The 13,550-nt window shown below is 44.3% G+C and overlaps 1 protein-coding gene across 1 annotated transcript; it reads right to left on the bottom strand.

Annotated features, from left to right (window-relative positions):
* Positions 1-424: 424 nt before the first annotated feature.
* LOC138812847 (3-beta-hydroxysteroid sulfotransferase-like) lies at positions 425-13,223 on the bottom strand. The gene is made up of 7 exons (XM_070001071.1): positions 12,923-13,223; positions 11,474-11,874; positions 5,172-5,298; positions 4,016-4,110; positions 3,134-3,311; positions 1,440-1,553; positions 425-797 (listed from the first exon to the last, which is right to left on the bottom strand). The coding sequence occupies exons 3-6, from the start codon at positions 5,224-5,226 to the stop codon at positions 1,441-1,443; spliced, it is 441 nt and encodes a 146-aa protein (XP_069857172.1). The 5' UTR covers positions 5,227-5,298; positions 11,474-11,874; positions 12,923-13,223; the 3' UTR covers positions 425-797; position 1,440.
* Positions 13,224-13,550: the final 327 nt, after the last annotated feature.

Here is a 13,550-nt window from a genome sequence, read left to right as displayed (position 1 = left end):
ACCTGGGCCACAGGTCTTCAATAATGAGCTACTAGTACATAGTTCACATGGGGAAAACAGGAGGGAAAGGGGCCAAGGCCTGGCCTTTCTCACAAAGCCGCGACCTTATCGGCTCACCTAATTTGGGATAGGTCACCATAATGATGCTTTATCCTTCAGCATGAACTTCTCATGGGCTGCTTCTATGGCTTTAGGTTTGAAACCCCCAAATGAGAAAAAATGCCCTCATATCACACATAGTCCTGTGCCATGGTGCAGGTCCTGTGTGCCTAGCCCTTGGTATCAGACCACTGCCACTGTGCAGATGGTGGCAGAGTCTTCGTTGTCATCCTGTGTGGTTCAGGAAATCAGTAACTTTTTTCATTTTGCTGCAAAAAATAATTTGATAATTAACAAAAACAACAACAACAACAACAACACAGTGTGATTGTCACCAGGGATTTTTATTCGGCAAATGTGAAATCATTCAAAGTGTGATCTGTCCTCATCTAGTTTTTACTTCACAGCAAGAAACCAGAACTACAAGAAAAATAGGCTTGAATGCAGGTTTCATTAATTAAAAAAATTACAGATACTTATTTTGAGAAGCAGTGTAGATATCACAAAAATTGCAGAGAGAGGTTGGACTTCTGGCTCAAGGGCCTATGTTTAATTCACTAATATCAACCAAAAATCATTGCAAAGAATCCTCATTGCATTTTTCTTCTGATTTCCTCTGCTTCTCCCAGGATCTCTCTCTACTCCAGGATGGCAGCCATGATCCCCCAGGTCATGGATCTCCATTGCTCCTCAAATTCCTGGGACAGGGAGAGTTTTTCAGACTTCCTTTCCTTGTCCTGACTGATATAGGTTTGAGCAACACAAATATTTCCTGTAACATCACTGCGATGGTGTGTGTGTGTGTGTGTGTGTGTGTGTGTGTATGTATGTGTTTGTGTGTGTGCATGTGTGTTTGAGAGACAGAGACAGACAGACAGACAGAGAGAGAGAGAGAGAGAGAGAGAGAGAGAGAGAGAGAGAGAGAGAGAGAGAGAGAGAGAGAATGTCCTGGGATTTGAACTCAGGAGCTAGGTACTGTACTTAAGCTTTTTTTGCTCAAAGCCAGCAGTCTGCCACTTGAGCCACAGTTCTACTCCCAGACTTTTGTTGATTCTTTGGAGATAAGAGGCCCACTAACTTTCCTGTCTTTATTGGCTTTGAACCTGGATCCTCAGATCTCAGCCCCCTGAGTAGCTACAATGTCAAAGCAGAAGCCACTGTCTCCTGGCTTTATAAGTTTTGATAATAACTGTGATGCTATAAATGAAAAGTTGTGCCATAATGATTTTTAATAGGCTAGGGATCAATTGTACCACCATCAGAATCAGGTGACAGATCTCTGCCCTGACCTCACAGAGGCACAAATGTTTGTGTCCACAGACACTGGGGTAAGTCTGTACCTTAGTCCCATGGGAACAGCGCTGGAGGAAATCCTGCCATCTTCTCCCACAGTATTTTGTCAAAGTCTTCAGCCTGGGTTACAGTGAAGTGGTTCTTCCAGTCTCCCACAATGCCTGGAAGCCATGAAGAAATGCTGAGATCAGCTGGGGCAGGAATGGCGCAGCCCACCAGCTCCCCATCTGGGCCCAGCCATGCACCTGCTGTGACACTAGAACTCAGAAGGAAGAATCATCTAGAACTGTATGTGCATGTGTGTGTGCATGCGTGTGTGCGTCTGTGTCTCTGTGTGCCAATAGTGGGTCTAAGCACTATCTTTGAGCCTTTTTGCTCAATGCTGGTACTCTGCCACTTGAGTCACAGCTCCTCTTCTGGCTTTTTGCTGGTGAATTGGAGATAAAAGTCTCACAGACTTTTCCTGACTGGGCTGGCTTTGAGCCATGATCTCCAGATCTCAAAGTCCTTAAGTGTCAGGGATTTCAGGTATGATCCACCAGAGGCTGATAAGCCAAGTAGTTTACCAGGATCTCACTGAATTTAACAATGGTGTTGGCTTTCCCCAGGCATAAAACCTCTGAAGAAAATCCTTCCATAGAGGAGATCAAACTGAAGACAGAACACCAGGGTTCAGGGGTCAGGGAGGTGCATTCAAATAGGCAATGAAGAAACAGGAAGGTAGAAAGAAGTAAGAATGGAACACGAGTAAGCAAGACACCAGACCTAAGAAACACAGGACTAGCAGAACCAGAGGATTTCATTGTGGTCCCCAAGCCTTCCTTTTCACAGGGAAATGTCTCGATAGTAGAGATGTACGGGATTCTAAAGCCTAAGCCAATAAAAAATACAACAAATGGATGAATATGACTGGAAAAAATCATAAAAGTTCTTAGTCACAAAAACAAGAACAAGAAAACAAATGCAATTTTCAGACTCGGAGAGAATCTTCAGCAGGTGTTCATTGGATGCAGGGTAATTATCCAGAATGGACACAGAGCTTAAAGGTATATGGACAAAGAAAAAAAATCTTTCAATTATTAGATGGGCAATGGAATTGAAAAGCTATTCTGAGATGAAGAAATAAAAATGTCTAGTAGATACATAAAGCCAGTTCAGCTCTGTTGGCTCACACCTTTCATCCTGGTGACTCAAAAGGCTGAGATTGAGGATAGAGGCTTGCAGTCAGCTCTGGGCAGAAAAGTCGGAGAGATTGTTCTCTTCAGTGAACCACTAAAAATCCGGAAGTGGAGTTGTGGCTGTAGTGGTAGAGGGCCAGCTTTGAGCAAAAATTTCTAAAGAAAAAAACGACAAAACCTCAGGGACAGTGCCTAGGCCCTGAGTTCAAGCCCTTGTTACACATTTTCAAAACCCAGCCAAGCACTGGTGGGCTGTCATCTGTCATCCTAGCTACTCAGGCTACTGAGAACTGAGGATGGTGGTTCAAAGTCAGCCCAGCCAGGAAAGTCCATGAGATTCTTTTCTCCAGTGAACCACCAGAAAACCCGAAGTGGCGCTGTGGCTCAAAGTGGCACAGTGTGAGCCTTGAGTAAAAAAGCTCGGGGACAGCGCCCTGGCTCCGATCTCAGGCTCTACAACTGACAAAAAAGAAAAGTCATAAAGCCAAATTCAGAAAGCAGCAATCTGTCAAGAATTCCCTTTTGGGTCTCTGACAGATGTTTAAACCACAGCGGTTCCACACCTTTCCTGGTCATTAGGACGCCAGCAGGAAAGTTATTCCTGTTTGCCATGCTGTAATTAGACATCGTGTTTTCCTTCATGGCCTGGTAGGAGCTGTTCTCCAGGACCAACTCCAGCTCTTCGGGGTCCAGCTTCTTCCCCAGGAACTGACAGATCTTCTCCACAGTGCTCCTTGTGTCCTGCAAGAAGGAAAAGCAGGACACCACACAGAGCGGCTCCCAGGAGTAGGGAGCTGTGGAGGGAGGAGAAGAAGGGACAGACAGCCAAGCACCATGACAGACTCCTATGACAGAGGCTGAGCTGGGAGCAGGGAGGGAGGAAGGAATGAGAGAGGAATAGAAAGGAGGACCAGAAGGATTTGATCCAAGCACCCAGCACCGGGAAGTCATTTTATGGTTTGTGGCAGCACAACCAGAGCACAGAGGCTGGAGATGTCCCAGACCTAGAGCAAGGCATTTGGACAGTGATCAAGTGATAATTTGACAGTTAACCACAGGAAGATCAATGCACCAGGTACTACAGTGAACCACAGCTGGTTTCTGAACAACACAGATTTTGTTAATGGCTGTGTGTGAGAGAGAGTTGTGTGTGTCTGTTGTATGGTTGAACTCAGTGTGTGCATACTATCTTGAGCCTTTGTGCTCAAGGCTAGCTCTACCACTTGAGCCACAGCTCCACTCTGGCTCTTTGGTGGTTCATCGGAAATAAGAGTCTCATGGACTTTCCTGCCCAGGCTGGCTTTGAACTGTAATCCACAGATGCCATCTTCCTGAGTAGCTGGTATTGTGTAGTCTGACCAGTGGAATGGGGTCTATGAAGAAGGAGAGATGTGTGTCAGTGTGAGGGGGCAGTGGGGTGGGGTGCAGGGAAAATGGATCGTTACCTTCTTCAGCTCCTCGTAACTGAGCACCAGCATGTTCTCCCTCTCCCTCATGGACATCCAGCTCTGGACATGTGCAAACCATGACCCGTACGGCACTGCAGGGTGGGTAATGAGGGATACATAATCAATTCCTGGATGTCCAGATGTGGTCTATGATTTCCACATGTTTCCTCTTGTCCCCAAAACTTCTTCCTGGTATAATTGACAAAAATCTTGTGCATATTTATTTTTTTGGTTGGTCATGGGGCTTAAACTCTGGGCCTGGGCGCTGCCCCTCAGCTCTTCAGCTCAGGGCTTGTGCTCTACCACTTGAACCACAGCAACATTTCTGGCTCTTTCTATTTATGTGATACTGAGGAATCGAACCTGGGGCCTCATGCATGCGAAGTAAGCACTCTACCACTGAACCACCTTCCCAGCCCTTCTTGTGCATATTTACAGGTTAAAATTTCCTATTTCAGCTAGGGGCCTAGCTACTCAGGAAGGTGAGATATGAGGATCTCCGTTCAAAGCAGCCTGGGCCGGAAACTCTGTGAGACTCTTATCTCCAAGTGTTAGAGTGGTCACCTTGAGTTTATGGCCATACCAAACCCAACATGTTCAATCTCCTCTGATCTCAGAAGCTAAGCTGGGTGGGGCCTGGATGGGAGAGTGGTCAACCTTGAGCAAAAGAAGATTAGAGATAGTGCCCACGCCCAGTGTTTAACCTCCTCTACCAACAATACTCATACATACATACATACATACATATACATATATGTATATATGTGTATACATATTTTATATATATATATATATATATATATATATATATATATATCTCATAGTTATCTGGGCGTCGGTGGCTCATGCCTGTCATCCAGGATACTCAAGAAACTGCCACCTGAGGCTCTTGATTCTAAACCACTGCAGGAAGGAAAGTCTATGAGATCCTTATCTTCAATTAATCACAAAAAGATGGAAGTGGCGGTGTCGCACAAGTGGTAAAGCCAAAGCCTTGAGTGAAAAAGTAAGAGAAAGTGCCCAGGCCAAGGACTTAAACCCCAGGACCAGCACACACACACACACACACACACACACACACACACACACACACACAACACACACACACAACACACACACACGCTTAGATCCTCTCATTTCACAACCCACTCACCACTGCCTTGGATGAACCATTCATAATACTGCTGCAGAGACTGTGGATTCTTCATGTACCTTGATCTACTCCAGAAATGATAGCCGGACACAAGATCATCCTTTGGATTTCTGATGATGTAGATCACCTTGAAGGGAGAAAGAAGAAAACCGAAAGATCTTGACCATCTTTCCACATACAAGGTCTTCACCCCTCCTCAGCCAAGTTCTACATGATGTGACCAGTATGGAAATATCAATGATCTGCTCTGTGTGTGTGTGTGTGTGTGTGTGTGTGTGTGTGTGTGTGTGTGTGTGTGAATCCGAGAGCTTGATCTCCAAGCCTGGGGCTATCCCTGAGTTTTTCTGCTCAAGGTTGGTGTTCTACCACTTGAGTCACAACTCTACCTCCTGCTTTTTGGTTGTTGATTGCCAAGTCTGTCTTCGAACTGCAATCCTCAGATCTCAGACTCCTGAGCATGAGCCACAGATTCTGGCTCACCACAGTACCTTAACATCTTATAAGCTTATGCCATCCACATGCGCATAGTTGGCCCTATCTCCTCTCCAGGCCCCCACAGTTCTCCTGTCTCTTCTAGGTTGTGGTGGCTGTGGGCTCTGCACATGGTACAAGTCAAACAACATCTGTCTTCTCAGGAAGGCCTGCCCTTGTGTGCTTCCATTTGCATTGGTAATCAGCGTCACTCTCCATTTATTCCCAGAGCCTATTGGGGTTAAGCAGCTAGTCTCTGTGGATAGTTGGGATGGATCCACCCTGTGGCTGTTCCTGAAATTCCTGCACTGCTCCTGGCTCCTGATTCTCAGCGCATTTCCCTTGCAGTGTGTGCTCTGTGCTGGCTCTGCCCCATCCTGGTGCTCCTCGCCTGGCCGCCCCCATTAGGGCCTGTTGTGCTACTGCCTTGTATTTGCTGGAAGTTTCCAGTTCCCAACTACTGCCTAAAGAGAATATTTGTTTTCTTTTTGTGCCAGTCCTGGGGCTTGGTTTGCACACTTTCCAAAAACAAATGTGCTTATTACTTGACTTCTGTAAAACACCTTAATAAGAACAAATAAAATTATATGAACAAAAAAGAGGTGCTGGAGATATGGCTCAAGTCATAGATTGCTAGCTGAATAGGCAAGCCAAGAAAGTAGAATGCCCTGAGTTCAAATGCCAGTACTGTCTCCCACAGAAATAAATAATTGAACATTTACTCCTTAAATGTTTATCATGTACTAAATAAAAAAGCATTACACTTTATTTGAAAGGTGTCCATGAGTGCTAGATATAAAATTTTAAAAATAATGAGAAAACAAAAATATCAGAATAAAAAAATTTTCCAGATATATATATCACCCTGCACCAGAATCAACTCCAAATGGATCAAAGACCTTGAAGTCAAAGCAGACACTCTGAAAACATTACAGGATGGAATAGGAGAAACCCTAGGTCTCCTTGGCTCAGGCCGAAATTTTTTGAATAGAGACCCGGAAACACAACAAATCAAAGAAAGGTTGGACAAATGGGATTGCATAAAGTTGCAGAGCTTCTGCAGGGCAAATGACATAGCTAGCAAGATCAATAGAAAGCCCACGGATTGGGAGAAGATCTTTACTAGCCATACAACGGACAAGGGTCTCATGCCACGCCGACCCCAGTAGAGTCTGCTTAGCATGGGAAACCATCTATCAGACCATGATAGGGGCTTCGAGACCTATCTCTGAGTTTTGGGACTTCACCGAAGTCTACCTCGGAGAATAGGGCTTCTAAGAGGCCTACTCCTGGGAAAAGGCTGGAAAAACCCCTGGGAAAAGATGTGTTTCTGTCTTTCTTCTCCTCATAAGAGTGCCTATCAATCTTTTACTGTTTCTGCTGTTCATTGTACTTACTCATTGTCAATGTTCCCTTATTCAAAGCTCTTTCTTAAGAGTGTTGACGACTCCAATATCTGATGAGTGTCTTAAAAATATGACTAACTCACCAGAGTTAAGTGCTACCCTGAAACCCCTCTTATGAAGGCTAGTAGACAAGTTATAAGTAAATATAAAAGTATTGGGGGTTTCACAAAGTCACTCCAGCAGAAGGAATTGTTAGAAATTTACAAGGAGCTGTAGGCGCGGCTAGAACAGAAGGAATGTATGGCAATTGCTGAGATAACTACTTAGGAGAAAGAACTTCCTGGTACTCTCATTTACTAAGAGACTTGCTAGATCTAGGCCTCCGCGACCTTACTATTAAAGAAGGAACAGGAAAAATCTTATGGGATAATTAAGGCCTCTATAGAAATAAGGTAATGGTGAGATGGTGACAAACGTCGAAACCCATTATATTTCTTAGAGATAAGCCGGAAACAAGTGTCTTTCAGGCGACCAGCTGGTGACCACTAAGAATGAAGCCTTGCAGCAAGATTGTGTAAACTTTTGCCCTTTCAGGCAACCAGCTGGTGACCATCCAAGAACGAAGCCTTGCAGCAAGATTGTGTAACCTTTGCCCTTTGCTTATGAAGACTTCTGTTATAAAAATTTGTTATCCTCTGCATTAAATCGCACTCAGCACTCATCATCCACTCTTAATGTGTGTGAGTTGTCTGTTTGCCATCTCCCCATCCTATTCCAGGTTCCTCCCCTAGGTATCCTCCGTCGTCCCGACAGAACCCGGTCCGCGGCAGTCTCATATCTAAAATATACTTGGAACTCAAAAAATTAAACCCCCCAACAACAAATCCTCAAAGAAACAACTGCCCAATAAATAAGTGGGCGAAAGACTTAAAGAGAAACTTCTCTGAAGAAGAAAGAAGGATGGCCAATAGACACATGAAGAAATGTTCAACATCCCTAGCCATAAAAGAAATGCAAATCAAAACAACATTGAGATATCACCTCACCCCAGTTAGAACGGCAAAAATCAAGAACTCTAACAACAACAGATGCTGGAGGGGATGTGGACAGAAAGGAACCTTACTTCATTGTTGGTGGGAGTGTAAACTTGTTCAACCACTTTGGAAAGCAGTATGGAGGTTCCTCAAAAGACTTCACATAGAACTCCCCTATGACCCAGCAATCCCACTTTTGGGCATTTACCCAAATGTTTACAAACAAGACCACACTAAAGCTACCAGCACAACTATGTTTATTGCAGCATTATTTACCATAGCTAAGATATGGAACCAACCCAGATGCCCCTCAGTAGATGAATGGATCAAGAAAATGTGGTATATATACACAATGGAATTCTATGCCTCCATCAGAAAGAATGACATTGCCCCATTTGTTAGGAAATGGAAAAACTTGGAAAAAATTATATTAAGTGAAGTAAGCCAGGCCCAAAGAAGCATAGGTCCCATGGTTTCCCTTATTTGCAATATCTAGTATATGTATGAGTCAAGCGGAAAAGGTCAGATAATGTGATGTCAGGAAAATGAACCCTTAGATATGTATTTTAATGTTTTTTTCTTTCATGCATGTGTTTCTAACGCATTTATAAGATTATCTCTTTGTTGCTTTGTATGTCCCTCCCCCACAGTATAACCCCTGCTTTCACTATATTTGATGTCAGTATAACTTGAGGAGGAGATGGGGAAAAACCAGTTGTTTAAGGATACAGGTGGACTTGTTGCAACAATAAGAAGTACAAGTTGTCATGTCCAAAATGAGCTTTACAACGTCGGTGTGGGGGGGGAAGGGGAGGAAGGAGAAGGATTGGGATTGGGGGGAAGGGGGGAGGCTGGGAAGGGATGTGAAGGGTAAACAAAAGGAGGAGGCTGCAATGCTTGGTAAGAAATGTACGCATTATCCTGCCCATGTAATTGTAACCCCTCTGTACAGTATGTTCACAAATAAAATAAGATAAAAAAATAAAAAATGGCAAAAAAATTTTTTCCAGGTATGTAGGGGCAGAGAAAGCCAGCATGTCTTCATATGCCAGCTTCCAATGTAGCTACACGATTAAAAACAGCCTCAGTGAAAACCACTTCGACTGAGTTGGCATGTGCACACGGGCCAATAGTCTGAAATGTTTGTTCTAAAATGTATGTGGAGGGATGACATCAATCAAGATGCCTCCTGGGAAATGGGCAGCTTGGCATTGAATCCTTTGGTACAGCTGCTGTGGGGTGTGAACTCAGGGTCAAGGTGCCATCCCTGAGCTCTTCTGCTCAAGGCTAGCTCTCTACCACTTTGAGCCCCAGCACCACCTCCAGTTTTCTGGGGGTTAATGGGAGATTGGAGTCCCACAGCCTTTCTTGCCTAGGCTGGTTTGGAACTGCAATCTTCAGATCTTAACCATTTGCAGCTGTGTGCCACCTCATCCAAATTGAAAGATCATTTATAAAAAAAATACCTAAATAAATTAATCACATGGAAACCAAATTTTAAATTTAAAAAGGAAAAACTGACATGAAAGTGAGTCATTTCTGCCCAACTAAGGATATAGTTACTAAACTAGAAAGACAGCCAAACAACTGGGAAAAGATCTTTTCCAGGAATACATCAGGCAATGGCCTAATAGCCAATAACATACAAGGAGCTCAAGGCAATTAAGGAGAGACTACTCAGAAGAAGAGGTAAGAAGAGTAAAGAAGCACATGCGGAAATGCTCAGCATCCCTGTCCTGAAAAAACATGCGAATCAAAAGGATCCTGAGATGCCATCTCATGCTAGTTAGATTGGCCAACATTTTGAATTCTAACAACAACTAATGTTGGCAGGGATATGGGGGAATGAAACCCTCCGGCACCACCAGTGGGAATGTAAACTAGTACAACCACTCTGGAGATCAGTCCAGAGATTCCTCAAAAACTAAACATAGATCTTCCTTATGACCCAGCCATACTACTCCCAGGCAGGTACCCTGAGCATCATAAGCCAGGATATGACAAGGACACCTGCACATCCATGGTCATCACCGCACTATTCACAATAGCCAAGAGAGGGAAACAGCCCAGATGCCCCACATAGATGTGTAGCTATGTGCAATGCAATTTTACACAGCCTTTAGAAAGAATAAAATTATGTAACTTGCAGGGAAATGGATGGGACCACAACAAATCATGTTGAATGAGGGAAGCCAAGATCAGAGAGACAAACGACACATGATCTCCTTGGCATGCAGAAGTTAGATCAAAAACACTCTGGAATATGTCAGTTTGCACAACATTCTAGATACTCCTGTACAGTGAGATCAAAAGAGCTGTAGGAGAGAATCACAAAGCCCCTCTTCATATGAATATACAATGATATGCATACTGAAATGAACCCTAAAGATATGGGAACAAATGACTTTTTTTTTTAAACGTGGCATTTCTTTTTGTGATGGATCTGTATTCTTTACCTTATGTATTCACACCCACATCTATTGGATGGTAGGGAAAGGGTAGAAAGACCTAGAGCACAAATGATGAAAAAGTACAGTGGTGGAGTGCTCTAGACACTATGAAAGTGAGCTGTGCAACTCTCTGGTGGACAGAGGAGGGAGGGAATGGGAGAGAACGAAGGAACAGAAGATGCTGTGTGAAAGGAAATGTACTTATTACCTGATGTAGGTAAGTGTAACCCAGCTGTATATCACCTCTCTAACAATAAAGTAAATTAGAAAAAAATAAAGGGGAAAAACTGGATGTGATTCTTCGAGGAGATCAGCAGCCTTCCTCCTCTGTCACTCACCCCCTAGCCCCAGACAGGCACAGATACCTAATTCTGCCATAGGCCCAACTCTACTGCATTTCTCCAACACCTTCACTGACATATCACACACACAGAAATCCCTGTGAGAGATCCTCTACTCAGAAGGGAAAGAAACAAATGAGCTACTATACCATCCCCAAATGGAAGGCTGGAGGGAGTAGGGCACACAGCTGTGGCACCATCTGCTCACCTGATTTGGGGTAGCTCACCGTGATGATGTCCTCATCCTTCAGCACCATCTTATCATGGGCTGCTTTTATGAATTCAGGGTTGCTACCCACGGCAGGGAAAGGAATGCCCTGGTACCATAAATAGTCCTGAGCCATGGCAGAGCCCTGCGTGCCTGGCTCTTGGTCACAGGCCACTGGCACTGCCACCAGGGAGGAGGTGGCAGAGTCTGGTTTTTCATTCTGGGTGGTGAAGGCAATCATTAACATTTTTCATTTCATTTTGAAACAAATCAGATGATAAAGAAAAATTCAATGCTAAGGTCACACGGAATTTTTAGTGGGCAACTGTGAACTCATTCAAGGGCGATCTGTGCTCATCAGATTGTCAGTTCTTGGCAGGGAACCTGAACTACAAGAGGAAATAGAAGGAAGCAGGCTTGAGAGCAAGGTTAAATTTAATTTGGAAACTTACAAATGCTGAATTTTGGAGATAGGTGTAGATATCACAAAAATGGTCAAGAGTGAGGTCTGGACTTCTGGCTTAAGGTCCTAGGTTCAATCTACTCATATCACACAAAAGCTATTGGAAAGAGCACTCAAGGCATTTTTCTTTTTCCTTTTTGTCGGTCATGGGGCTTGAACTCTGGGCCTAGACACTGTCCCTCAGCTCTTCATCTCAAGGCTTGCCTCTACCACTTGAGCCACAGCGCCACTTCCGGTTTTCTGGTGGTTTATTGGAGAGAAGAATCTGGACTTAGCTCCATGGGAACGTCTCCGGAGGAAGTCCTGCCACCTTCTCCCAGAGTATTTTCTCCAAGGCTTTGTTCTAGATGAGGTGAAGTGGTTCTTCCATTTCCTGGCGATGCCTGGTGGCTGGAGAGAAATTCTGAGATCATATGAAGCCAGCACACCCCAAGGAACCAGCCCCACCTGACTCGCCATCTTGGTGCTTCCACAGCCACTGGGTCTCAGAGGGAAGAATTGCTGAGAAATGTGTGTGTGTGTGTGTGTGTGTGTGTGTGTGTGTGTGTGCGTGTGCGTGTGTGTGCGCGCGCACGTGTGCGCGCATGCACATGCACCAGTACTGACACTGAACATTGGGACTGAGCTTTTATGCTGAAGGCGACCATTGAATTAGAGTAAGAGGCTCACATATTTTCCTGCCTGTCCTGGCTTTGAAGTTGATCCTTTAGATCTCAGTTTCCTGAGTAGCTGGGATTACAGGGGTGAGTTCTTAGCCAGCCAAGAACTTTATCAGAATCTCAGTGAATTCAATGGTGGATTTGGTATTGTTCAGGCCTCAAATCACTGAGGACTATCCTTTCATAGAGGAGACAAAACTGAAGATAGAACACCACAGCTCTGGGATCAGGGATATGCATTAGTATAGGCAATGAAGAAACAGGAAAATGCAAAGAAGTAAAAGTGGATCACACACACACACACACACACACAAACACACACACACACACACACACACACACACACACACACACACACACACACACACACACACACACACACACACACACACACACACACACACACACACACACACACACCCCACCTGGCCACTATGAAAATACCAAACCTAAGAAACACAGGCCTAGCAGAAAGAGGATTTCAGTGTATCCTTGAATCCTAAAATTTCATGAAGGGAAATCTCTGGATAATAGAGACATAGGTAATACTTTTCTGCCTTTGGCTATCAAGCCTCTGCCTATGAGAAATGGAACCAATGAATGAATGTGCCTGCATAAAATTGAAAAAAAGTTTCTGCCCTCCAAAAACCAAAAGCAAACAACAAGAAGAAAGCAAAACCAGTTTGAGGATGAGAGAGAATCTTCAGCTGTTCAGGAGATGCACATTTCTAGAATTACAGAGAAAAAGCATTGATTGAGCCTGGCAACAGGTCTCTCACCTGTCATACTAGCTATTCAGGAGGTTGCAATCCAAGGATTGGGGTTCAAAGCCAGTCTGAGCAGGGATTCTGTGAGACTCTTATCTCCAATTAACTACCAAGAAGCTGGAAGCTGAGCTGTGGCTCAAGTGGTAGAGATTCAGCTTTGAACAGAAAGCTCAGGCACAGTGCCCACGCCCTGAGTTCAAGCTTCAAAACATCAGCATTGCCTGAACAGTTATTGGGCACTGAGCACTGATCTTGGCCTTGGAAGTGAAGAAAGACTTGGAGAAGAGTTGGATGGGGAGGTGGGAGGAGAGGAGGCTGGGCCCCACCTTCATGTCTAGTATTATTTTACATCTATGATTAGTCTCGATTCACAGGGTTCGATTCCAGATGGGCACAGACCGGATCCACTCTGGCTCCCCCTTGCTGTGAATGAGACACAGGATCTCACTCATCCAGTTGGTTCCTGGAGACAGACGGAAAGTGAAGGTCACTCATTTATATCTGAATTATGTAAAAACCATGATGGTAAAATATACACAACATAAACCTTACCCATAGACTGTCTGGCTGGCATACATCTTTGGTCACTCAACTTTAGTGTGTGTGTGTGTGTGTGTGTGTGTGTTTACCAATTTTGTGT

This window comes from Dipodomys merriami, unplaced genomic scaffold, assembly GCF_024711535.1.
Source record: "Dipodomys merriami isolate MVZ:Mamm:240054 unplaced genomic scaffold, mDipMer1.0.p SCAF_57, whole genome shotgun sequence".
NCBI classification, from domain to species: Eukaryota; Metazoa; Chordata; class Mammalia; order Rodentia; family Heteromyidae; genus Dipodomys; species Dipodomys merriami.
This window is presented reverse-complemented; position numbering and strand designations above follow the sequence as displayed.